We start from the raw sequence: 12,473 nt of genomic DNA, 5'->3' as shown, positions 1-12,473 counted from the left end.
AACCACAATTCTTGCTTTCTATAGCTTACCCACAGTCAACTTTTAATATGTACCTAATAGAGCTAAGAAGACCAAGACAATTTCTCCAATGTTCGGCTAACATAAGCCAATCACATTATTTCTTAATCTCATTCTGATATGGAGAAAAATTATTATATTCTTTATATTTTCTTGAGCCAGTGGACAATTAGGTAAGAATAGGGATAGATTATATAAGAGCTATTCCACTATGTAATATGGAAGAACTTGCCCAGAAGTGGAAGTCAGGTGCAGGGACATTTGCTGCTATTGTGCCTTGAGACCTCAAGGAAACCTAAACTTTCTAGGTTTCATGCTGGGCATTTGCAGTATACTGGGTGTAGGCTGTGTGGTTTTCAGGCTGCTTCTAGCCGAAATGCCATGTTTCTGTTTGTTCACTTGGTGAGCTCAATCTTCTCTCAACAATTTGGTTTTTAAAGCTGTCTTTACGTCATAGCTCACAGAATGACGAGCTGGAAGAGACACAGACACCACCTAGGGTGACATTCTGATTTTACAGATAAGGAAACTGGGACTCAGAGAATAAGGCTTTCCTCCTCCTTATATCTTATAGCTAGTTTTTTGCTAAGCTAAAACCAGAACCGGGGTGTCCTGACTCATAGGTTGGTACTCTTTCCATTATATCCCCATTGTCCTTTTCCCACAGATCAGATATCACATTTAAGAACCAAATATGAAAACATAGCACATCTGATTTTTTTTTTAAGACAGAGTCTTTACTCTTATAGCCAAGGCTGCAGTGCTGTGTTACGATCTCAGCTCACTGCAACCTCCACCTCCTGGGTTCAAGCTATTCTCCTGCCTCAGCCTCTCGAGTAGCTGGGATTACAGATGCCTGCTACCACACCTGGCTAATTTTTGTAATTTTAGGAGAGACAGGGTTTCACCATGATGGCCAGGCTGGTCTAGAACTCCTGACTTCAGGTGATCTGCCCACCTCGGCCTCCCAAAGTGCTGGGATTATAGGCATGAGACATCGTGCCTGGCCCAGCCCAGCTGACTTTTGACACTTGCAACCTAATCATTTTATTGAATGACTACAAGGTTTCTACACTTCTATCTAATGGTCTTTTAATCACCCAGAGAAATAGATAACTATTAGAATTTAGAGATAAAAGGGTATGGTTGACATGGTGTGTGAGCCCTAAAGGGACTTCTCAGGGACATGACGGTTCATCTTTGAGTTTTGCATTTTAGAATCTTTGAGAAGCTCTGGATTTCCACTCACCCACTTACTAGGACCGTACATTATATCCTCAGAATCTAACAGTTAATCCACATGTTCCCTGACTATACTACCCTGTGGTCAAATATGTTTATTCCTGGTGAAATAAGATTATTTCATTTTGACTAAAGTCATCATGGGAATCTAATAATCACATGCATGATCACAAGATGTACATAGCATGCATGAGTAAACCAAGAAATAACAAACCAAAGCAAACTGCTTTGTTAGATGGCATACATATTACAAGTCGACATGGAGAGGAAGTGGTGTCCTGTTAACTAGTATCTTCTCTGTGTGTCTGTCCTGTGGTTCTGGCTTAGGTTGAAGTCTGGGGTTTACCTTCCTCTTCCCCTGCTCAGGTTGAGCCTTCTGTGGAAGCCATTAGAGCAGAGAGGGAAACTTCTGACTGTTTAATTGGCAGCTACTTTCAATGGAAAAGCATATTCACCATGTAAGAATGCTGCTGTATTGGAGTTAATTTTCGTGAAAAGAATGTACAGTAATCCCCCTTCTCCATGGCTTTGTTTTCTGTGCTTTCAGTTACCCACAGTCAACTACAGTCCAAAAATGATAAGATATTTTGAGAGAGAGAAACAGAAACCACTTTTATTACAGTATATTGTTTTAATTGTACTATTTTATTATTATTGTTAATCTCTTACTGTGCCTAATTTATAAATTATCCTTCATCATAGATATGTATATATAGGAAAAAATGTAGTATATCTAGGGTTCAGTACTCTCCACAGTTTCAGACATCCACTAGGGGTTTTGAAATGTATCCACTTCAAATAAGGGGGACTACTGTACTTTCTGCAGTAATTTTGAAGAAAAATCAGTTGTGGAACTGATTTTTAAAAGACTGCTTTCTTCAGAAAAGAGAACAGAAAGCAATCAATTTAAGTTTTTTGTTTTTTTTTTCCATTGTAGTGAGAAATGTAAAGCATTCAACTCAGGTCTCTTAAAAATTAAGAAAAGGAACCATAAAATGTTGTTCAATATTAAAATAATTTTTAGTTGTACATTATATATTTGTCTCAGATTAAGACCAGCAGATACACAATGGAAGGGAGGAGTGGAACAAGAAGCAGAAAGGTAGGAGAGAAAAGGCTGAGAAGCAAACAAACCAAAACACAGACAGATACAAGGAGTGAAAGAAAGATTAGAAAAACCAGAAGAGGGTTGGAAGACAGAATAATATTTAGGAGCGAAGAGAAAGGATGACAGGACTGTGTAGCTTTTGCACTTAAGCACAGCTTCTCATTACTTTTGTCATCCTTTGTTTGAAGTCTTACTCTCCACTTATGAACTATATGTTCCATAAGCACGAGAATTGTGCTGGATTTTGCTTACTATTGTTTTTCCAGTGCCTAACAGAGACATAGTAAACACACGCAAGGATTATTCAGTGAATGGATGAACAAAGAAACAAATGAAAAAAGAGAGTGTAGGGAAAGGGAGTTCTGTGGCTCAAATGGCACCAGCTATGGTCCACTGAGAGCTGCCATTGTTTCCTCAAAAGCAAGAGGCCATGGACTTGGCTGATCCTGGCCCCTGAGATGCTTGCAATAGTGTTTCTTTGGAGGCAACTTTACAAACGCTCACACGTTATCTGTGAGAGTTGCAGTCTACTGTTAGAACAAGGTTTTGCATCTGTTTCTTTTGGAAACTTTTTGAAGGTTGATGTTTTCACCATCCCTCACATTCCTGGTACCTTCTTACCCCAAGCCCAGTCTGTGATGTTCCCAAATCCCCCTGCCCCAGCAGCGCCTCTGGAATCCGTGTCCTGTTATGTATTGAAAAAATCTCTCCCAGAATGCTGCTTTCTTGGCTCTCCCAAGAGGAGTCCTGTTTTAGTCCATTTTGTGTTGCTGTAACAGAATACGTGAGACTGGGTGGTTTATAATGAACAGAAATTTATTGGCTCACAGTTCTGGAGGCTGAGAAGTCTGTTTTCAAGGTGCCCATGTCTGGTGAGGGCCTTCTTGCTGCACCATCACAGGATAGAAAGTGAGAGGGTGAGAGAGAGCAAGAGAGGACCAAACTTGCCCTTTTGTTACAGCACCAATCCCCAGCCCCATGAGGTGGAAGCTTCATGGTCTAATCACTTCTTAAAAGTCCCACATCTTAATACTGTTACAACGCCAATTAAATTTAAAAATTAAATTGAATTTTGGAGGGGACAAGCATTCAAACCATGGTGAGCCCCTTCTCCTTTAGCCCCTTGGTGGCAGCTGCCTATTTTCCCAACCTGTCTGTATTAAGAGCCCTAGAAAAGGGTCAGCACTCGGGGCTCCTCATTACCAAGAAATCAACACACCTCAAACCTCCCATAAAAATGCACTTTTCTAATCCTTCCCATCCTACCCTTTAATACCTCCTGGTCACTCTTGTTCATTCATACAGATTTTGGCCCTTGGCCACCCACAGCCTCCTCATCTACCCCAACTACTGACCTGCAGGATGACTTCAGGAGTTTTGCACACAATTCATCTAAAAGATTAGCCTCTGCAAATTCTGTGATTTTTTTTAAATGATGGTAAAATATATATAACACAAAATTTACCATTTTACCATTAAAGTATACAGTTTTGTGGCATGAAGCACATTCACATTGTTCTGCAACCATCACTAATCTATCTCCAGAAGTTTCTTATCATCTCCAGCTAATAGTCTGTATCCATTAAACACTAACTTCCCAAGTTCAGTGATATTTACTTTCACCAGACTTAAGGCACTCTCACCCCAACATTTTCATTTCCTGAAGTTGTTCTACCTTCAGAATTTTAAATTTTGTTATTCTACTTTCTGTCCACAATCTCCTGTCTTGCCAACAGACCGTGATGCAGACAGATCTGAGTTGGGATCCCAGCTAATCCAGTTACTAGCTTCATTTCTTAACCTATTTTGTGTTGCTATGAAGGAATACCTGGGACTGGGTAATTTATAAAGAAAAGAAAGTTATTTAGGTCATGGTTCTGAAGGCTACACAAGAAGCATGGCACCAGCATCTGCTTGGTTTCTAGTGAGGGCTTTTGTGCTGCATCAAAACATGGCAGAGAAGGGCCAAAGGGGAAGTGGGCATGTGCAAAAAGACACCAAACCAAGCATCCTGGCTTATAACATCGCACTCTCATGGGAACTAATCCATTCCCCAGAGAACCCATCCAGGCTCCTAAGAGTGAGAACTCACTGGATGCAGTGGCTCACGCCTGTAATCCCAGAACTTTGGGAAGCCGAGGCAGGAGGATCACTTGAGGTCGGGAGTTCAAGACTAGCCTGACCAACATGAAGAAACCCCATCTCTACCAAAAATACAAAATTAGCTGGGCGTGGTGGCACACGCCTGTAGTCCCAGCTACTTGGGAGGCTGAGGCAGGAGAATCGCTTGAACCCGGGAGGCGGAGGTTGTGGTGAGCTGAGATCGTGCCATTGCACTCCAGCCTGGACAACAACAAGAGTGAAACTCAGTCTTAAAAACAAACAAACAAAAAAAAGAGTGATAGCTCACTTACTACTGTGAGAATGGCACCAAGCCAATTCCTGAGGGATCTGCCCCCGCCCCCGTGACCCAAACACCTCCCATTCGGTCCACTTCCAACACTGGAGATCAAATTTCAACAGGAGCTTTGGAGAACGCAGACAAACCATGTCTAAACCATGGCACCTCACTTTCTTCATTTGTAAAATTCAGATAATAAATAATATAAATACTGGATAGATAACAGAACCTAAGTTCACAGAATTTTTGAAAGGAATAAGTGCTTAAAGAGCATTTAGCACAGGTCTGTTCTCCTCCGTCCTTCCTACCAGTTCACACATTAACGTGCATCACATCAACCACTCTACTGATATTCCCAGCTCCCTTAAACCTTGATCTTTCTGATGCTGATCCCAGAGAGACGCAGCATGCTGTGTCAGTCCAGCTTTCTGCCTCATCTGCACATCCACTTGGGCTGTGTGTGAGCAGCTGGCCCAGCCACACTACCGTGCAAGCATTTCATGGGCCCCTATTAGGTTTCCTTTGCTCTTCCCCCACATGCCTATTTCAGGTCTTTCCCTTTTGCTCCATCTCCCTACCCAGCCACTGTCTTCTCTGTTTCTGTAAACCAGAGTCCTTAACACTTTAATGATATTAGAACCACACACATTCCCTGAGGTTCTGATTTGGTAAGAGGTGGTGGGGTGGGAATCTGCAGTTTTAACAAGCAACTAGGGGATTTTGATACACACAGTGTGCAGCCCACTCTTTGTGGAGGGCTGTCCTGAGCCATAAGCTCCTTGAGAGCAGACACACAGTCTTATCTGACTTTCACCCCTAAATACCTAACAATAGATGCTGAAGGATTGGTTGAATGAATGAATCTGTCACTGTGCACTTCAGAATAAGTTACTGTTCGCCTTTGAAATGCTAATTAGCTACAGCTGTTTAAATGCAGTTTAAAACTCTTCAGTGTGTTTTATCTTTAGTTCTTTATCAGCCCTTTTCACTGCCATTGGGGGTAGGGAACTATAAAGAACTTGTTACTCTCTGACTAGCAACAACAACAAAAAGCCAACCCAAGGGCCAGGTAAGATTGAGCCTGCAGTCTAGAGATACACGAATTGGGCCTTGCCACTGTCACTTAGGGAAGAACACTCCAGTGACTCTCATTCTAGGGATCCCACAGGCAGAGGTTGTTGTAGCCATTTCAGTGGACTTTTCTGGAATGGAAAGAGTTTCAAGCATGATGCTCACTGCTAGGGATGTTGGGAGAAGGTGATTTAGAGAAATAGGTGGGTAGATAGAGACCAAGACTGGCACACCCCATCAATGCTGCAGAGGCTTCAAATCCCAGCTTTGCCATTTACTAGCTTGTGACAAGAGTAATGAAACTTAGAGCCTCTTGTTTCCTTATCTGTAAAATGGGGACCGCATGATTTACCTTGCAGAGCTTTGGGGAGGATGGAAAAATGTCATATAAGTAATGCATAGTGATTCTATGATGTTAGACAATCGAGCAGAGTCTTGAGGAAAGCATCTGTCAGTCTCTACCACGATTGGAGGGAAAACACACACACACACAACACCTACACCCAGGCTGCCTACAAAAACAGAAGTGGAACCAGCTATTGCCCTGTGGGGAAGTCTAACTCTCACCCATTGCAATAAAATCTTTCCAAAGGGAGCAGACAGAGTAACCTCGGGCCATGCCCTCCCACTTCCCTCTTCCTCAAGTGGAGCTCCGAGGGAGGCAGAGCTGGTGGGGAGCCTTTATAGAGGAAGTGGGAGGTAAAGTAGTGTGGGTGGCTGAGGCTGAAACATTTCTTTTACCACCTTCCTATACCGTCCCCCCACTTCTCTTCTGTGCCAGGGGGAAAGAGAAACAGTGCATGCCTATGCTTTACCCACACACACTTGGATCTGCTTCCCCAGCCTCCAGACCCCACCTCATCATTCATCATCATTCACTGAATGCCTGCAGCCTTCACGGTGCTTTCTAAATGCCTCAGCCAGAACCTCCCTGGGAGCCTGTATAAAGTTTGCTTCAATATTTGGGGTCTTCCCCCAGCCCATGAAGACCAGTGTCTAAGCCCTACTTCAGCCCCTCCCTGTGCCTGGTTTTCTCTCTCCAATTTGAGTGCTAAGAGACTTTGGTTTAAATGTTAATAATAATAAACAGCTATAGACATTCTCCCCTTCCATACTTATTCCCTTGTTCCCACACATTTATTTGCTTTCAGGAGAAGAATTTGGATTGGTTTCCTCGGATGCGAGCCATGTCCCTCGTTAGCAATGAAGGCGACAGTGAGCAAAATGAAATTCGGAACCTTCAGGAGAAGTTGGAATCGACCATGAGTCTGGTCAAACAGCTCTCCGGTCAGCTGGCGGAGCTCAAGGAGCAGGTGGGTGCATTCAGGGAGACGGTGCTGGGTGGGATAAAGTCATTCACCACCTCTGGTGAGGGGAGACAGAGGGTCCAGGGAGCCAGGTCATTATCCTCAGAGAATTGCAAACTCCAAGAAAGAAACCTCACGTTGTACTGTAGAACCACATCCCAGCAAACGGGGACTTCTACTTATCCCATCTCCCGGAGCCTCATGCAACACTTCTCCTTCTATGGAGGGGGGGAAAGAGAAAATGCCAAAATACAACCACCTCTTTCCATTTAAAAAAAAAATCATTTTCTGGCATGATAGTAATTACCTCATGAGAAAGGCAAATCCTCGTTAGTATCTGCCATTTCAATGCTATAATCAACCCCTTTATCATATAAAATTGTTAGTAAAAATATCAACAGTAACCATGGTAGCTATTAAAATGACTGTGGTGATGGTGACAGCTATGTGACAGGCAAGATCTGTTTTCTAAAATGGCTCCTGCTTCCTAACCACAGAGAGGGGTTTGCTCTTTTTCTCTGTTTATGGAAATTCACTTCTAAAAAATCCCTTTTTTGATAAATATATTCTATATGATGCTGGACAGTAGGTAGGTGGGGAATATTAACTCAAAACGGTTGTGGCCCACCAGCACTGGGTAAGAGTGAGAAAATCCGCTGAACACACACTCTCTCTTTTCCCCCAGATGACAGAACAAAGGAAGAATAAGCAGAGACTGGGCTTCCTCGGATCAAACACACCCCATGTGAATCATCACATGCCACCACACTGATACCATGGGGGGAAGCCGTGACTAGCCTTTCATCAGTGTCCTGCCTGATCACTGAATAAAGAACTGAGATGGAGGGGAGTGAACAGTGCCTATTGTTGAAAAGTCAAAAACAACCAAGTGCCAAGATGTTGAGTGGGTTAGCTCCGAGAACAATTTATAACTGTGTTTTCATGGTTGTGAAGACCTAACCGCAAATGCATCTGCTAGAAAGCGTATATCACACATTCGCAATGCATCAGGAAGAAAAGGCTTGCCCAAAAGGCTGGAGAGGGCAGGGAGCGGCAGGGTGGAAGGAGACACGGGGCAGGGAGAACTATCTTCTGCTAAATCGATAGGAGTCAGTTTTGTCTTAAATGCTGACTACAGCCACTGACATGGTTGGCTGGAATTTCTTTCTTTTAATTGTGGCATATAGGTTCGTGATACAAGAAGTCATACTTTGGTGGCTAAGTTTTACTAAGGAAAATAACTGAAAAGATTAAAAGTGAGAGTTGAAAAGAGAAATGATAATGCTTCCAAACTGTAGCTGTCACAGGGCAATTTCTGTATTTATAACATGAAGCACAATGGATTTACAGCTCTAGGAACTTAGTACTTTGGAGCTTTTGCCTCTCACGCTGACAACATAACAGAGTGTGATTGCCTTCTCTGGGATTCAGACAGGCTCTGTCAATGTGGAGCACAAAAGGAGATTTTCATATAACTTGTTAAAAACATGTTCTAAGTCATGTATAGGCTAAGACTTTAAAAAGATCTGGGGGAATAAAAAGCCAACAGTAAGCCCCAGGAAAGGGTTTTTTGAGACCATATGTATACTATTAAAATATATTGAGATTAATACATGAAAATGCTTAAAGGTGATAGGAATTATTGAGAAACTTATGATGGTGGCATTGCCTTTTATAAACATGGAGTGAAGGCTATTTGACTCATGTTTGCTGTGCTTAAAGAACTGCTTCAGGACCTGAGCGTTTTTATTTATGCTGTTCCTGCAGTTAGGAAAAAAAAAATCCAAGAAATGTATTGAATACTCAAGAAAATGCCACATTTCAATTACATATTTAAAACTGTGTCTGTAAGGGCTTTTCAAAATGTAGAAAGACAAAAATCTCTTATTCAAATTGTTTTTATGTTAAATCATGCACTCGGAATTTGTCGAGGGAGAGAATAACCTGGCGTGTTCGGGTTATTCTTAGAGGCTACACATTTGGAACAGCAGCAAAATATGGATAATGGAAGTGTTAGGAAGAAACTGATGCGACAGGGAGTGAAGACACTTGATACCAGACTCAGGGAGATGCTCTGCAAGTTGACCCGGGCTCTCCCCCACAGGAACAAAATACTGCCTCCAGAGTCTCCAAATTCTCAGTTATCAACACCAAGGTTTAAGGTCCAGATAGGGTTTGCTATGATAATTTTTAAAGCTTTTGGATTGTTCTAACATAGCTTAAGCTATTGGTTCCTAAAAATCTCAAGTCCTATGTAGAATATAAAGGAAGCCTGAACCAAGCCTTCCACACACTGTTCAAATGTAGACTTGGAACAAAGCTGTTGGGACCCAGAGCAATGAATTTTTGAACTGAAGCTACTGGTACTCCCCAGCACCACTTCATACTGAGGATTCCTCACTCTGACATGACAGTATTTTTTCTGACCAGGAGCTGAAAGACCCTGACATTCATGATCCAAAGATATAAGAAATTTTGATATGTCTGCATGCAGCACAGAACTTTGAACCTAGCAGGCAGTCAATAAATACATGAGAAATTCAGCTGTCATTCAGTTACTCTTAATTCTTTATAAAACTTTAAATGATAACACATATTTGTTTGTTTAAAATGGCTTTCCCAAACTCAAAGTAGACTAAAGCAGCCATCTTTAAAATCCAGGATCATCAATGCTATTAAGAGTATCAGGTAAAAAGTACACTTTAAAATATTTTAATCAGGCCGTTTTATGGATAGAGAATAGAAGAGAAAGGTGGTAAATATTGAACATGTTCCAATATAGGAACCTATCTCTATTTTAGTACAAAATAAAATATTTCTGACATCTGAACTAGAGGTCAAGAGAATAAATTCATTTGTACACATCTGAGCAACCTGTCTTTCAGATGATAAAGTATCTAGCCTTTTCTGACACCGTAATAGTTCATTTTGTAGGGAATAAGCCATTAGGTGTATATAATTGCTTTCTAGAAATGACCTAATGTCCCCAACCACAGTGTAGTGGCAGATCACTGTTTCACAGCATATTTTCTCCTAAGGAAAGTATTCAAAAGAGACTGCAACTAACAAGACTCTTATTTCATCAAAATTTAAATATTTCTGAGTTGTATTTTTAATGCCTCTTTCTTTTCTGGCTAAATGCTTAGAAATTATAAAGCAAAAAAAAAAAAAAGGCAACAACAACAAAAAATCGAAGCAAACAAAAAAGGCACTTTTTAGAACATCAAATTCCTAATGGAGAAGAGGAGAAGATAATGGGGAAATTTGACATTTGATATAAATTTATATTTGTTATGTGTATGTTTGTTAATGCAACTGGAATATTTGACCTAGGTGAGTATCAGTTAACATCCTGGTATTTATATAGTGACATCAAAATAAATACAATCATCTTGAACTTTGATGTTAAGGGAGATTTTGAAAAAAATATTTAGTTGTTTAAAATCCATATTGGTTCAAAAGTATCAGTTTCTGCTGAACAATATTTTTAATTTCAAAAGGGTTTTGTTCCCTGTGTGCTCCATTCTGAGGCTCAAGAGCTTAATGCAAGTATGTTTTCTGAGTTCAAATAACACTTTTAGATGAGAAAATGCTTGTATCATATAGGGCTATAATATAAATAAATAAATTATATGTATGCAAAATTTATCATATTTTCTACCCCTTAAAAAGTTAAATTAGAAATGAGCTTATTTTCTTGCACACAATATTTTTCTGTTGGTAAAGAGGACACAATTTCTAGTAGATTGTTAATAACATCAGGAAGATATTTCATTCGTCAGAACTAATTGTGTGCTTATTCCCATATTCTCAGCTCATAACTCCCTGTTTTGGCTGCTCTCTTTATTTTACAATTGTTTTATTGCAAACAGCAAGGCAGTATGGCCCACACTCAGCCACCAGCCCCCAGCCCCCAGGACTGAGAATGAGTGGTGAGGCTGGGGAGTTGGTGAGTGAAGGTGGAGATAGGGATTTCTCACCCATGCAGAGAACAAAGCTGTGTGGAAGAGCAACTACCATAAGATGGTGTGTTCCCTCCAGCGGCTGTTAAAGCCATCCTGAATAACAAATCAGTTATTCCTACCTACAGACCCATTCCAGTATGCTGTGATACATGACACGGTGCACCGCAGAGGAGACAGACATCTTCAGCACAAACACAGATGCCTGCAGGAGCTTGGCAAGTCACTAAATTGCATGAAATTGTGAGGTGCACACCAAATGCAGGGATGGGAGAGGCCGTGGGAAGCTCTGTATTCTCAAAATTTGACAGCTAATTCCGGTTTTTAGAAAATGCCTGAGGCCAGCAGAGGCCCTCTAGTCACTCACTGCTGCTGTTTCTGATATAATTATTGAGAAAGCTATCTCATTTAATAGACGAAAACATGCACTATCAAAACCAGATAGCCTAACGTGCATGTGAAAATCGAGAAATCTGAAACCAAATCCAGGTACCCTTCTCTGAACTGGAGTGTTTCCACAGACTTGAATAATTTATGAAATTATCACGCCAGTACTTCTCATATCACCAAGAAGACTTTCTCTCCTGCAGTAGAGGATTACTATATTTGCCTAAAAAACATGATTCCAATATATGTCAAGGGCAGATAATTTATAAGTGAATGTTAATAAAATTGGATGTGTATAACTTTTTTGTTTGCAATACTTTAAAGTGCTTTATTCATTTCTTGCCATGTTTCTAAGTAATATCTGCATTGGTATGAAAAGGCATTATGATTGCTGTTTTACATAGCAAGACATGAGGTATAAAAAATTTGGTGACTTGAACCACACCGATGAGCTAATCCAAATGGACTAGTGTGCCTAAGGCTTATTGGGATTTGGCCAATTCCCCAATGCACCAACGCGTACTGGTGCATCACATGGTGTCTGATGCCCTGCTTGAGCTCAGTAGGCACAGACCATTGGGTGGCTTAGGATTTCCTGATTCTTAACACACACAGCTTTAAATGATCGTTCCCCTCAGAAAAGAACTGAGTGTGCAAGAGCTGAAGTCAACATGGGTGGCACGAATCACATGCAATCTAAAAATAGAACTCTTTGCTCATATGGGTATTTTCCAGTGTGCCACAGTTCCTTGAAGTAGTGTGGAAACATTTGTTTGTTTTGTTTGTAATCAGAGGAAAGGTTGGGGGAGGGCAATTGGACAGGGAGTTCCTCTTCCGGTGAGAGTAATTGGCACAAAGAGCGGGCAGTAGTGTGCATGTGGGGGCAGTGTGGTGGAAGTCCACAAGTCACCCTTCCTTTGCCTGGTCAACTGGGGTGCTTTGAGGAAGTCCTAGGAAGGCCTAATGTTCAGAGAACA

The 12,473-nt window shown here is 41.2% G+C and overlaps 1 protein-coding gene across 3 annotated transcripts in view; it reads left to right on the top strand.

Annotated features, from left to right (window-relative positions):
• Window positions 1-11,819, top strand: part of ITPR2 (inositol 1,4,5-trisphosphate receptor type 2) — a 506,561-nt gene extending 494,742 nt beyond the window's left edge. For all 3 annotated transcript variants that reach the window (XM_055280315.2, XM_055280317.2, XM_055280318.2), the window contains 2 exons: window positions 6,992-7,153; window positions 7,833-11,819. In XM_055280315.2, coding sequence (XP_055136290.2) covers window positions 6,992-7,153; window positions 7,833-7,919 — 249 coding nt within the window. In that variant the 3' untranslated portion in view covers window positions 7,920-11,819. The remainder of the gene's footprint in view (window positions 1-6,991; window positions 7,154-7,832) is intronic.
• The last annotated feature ends 654 nt before the right edge of the window (window positions 11,820-12,473 follow it).

This window comes from Symphalangus syndactylus, chromosome 5, assembly GCF_028878055.3.
Source record: "Symphalangus syndactylus isolate Jambi chromosome 5, NHGRI_mSymSyn1-v2.1_pri, whole genome shotgun sequence".
Classification (NCBI taxonomy): Eukaryota; Metazoa; Chordata; class Mammalia; order Primates; family Hylobatidae; genus Symphalangus; species Symphalangus syndactylus.
The sequence above is the reverse complement of the archived record's forward strand: the minus strand, read 5'-3'. Positions and strand labels throughout refer to the sequence as shown.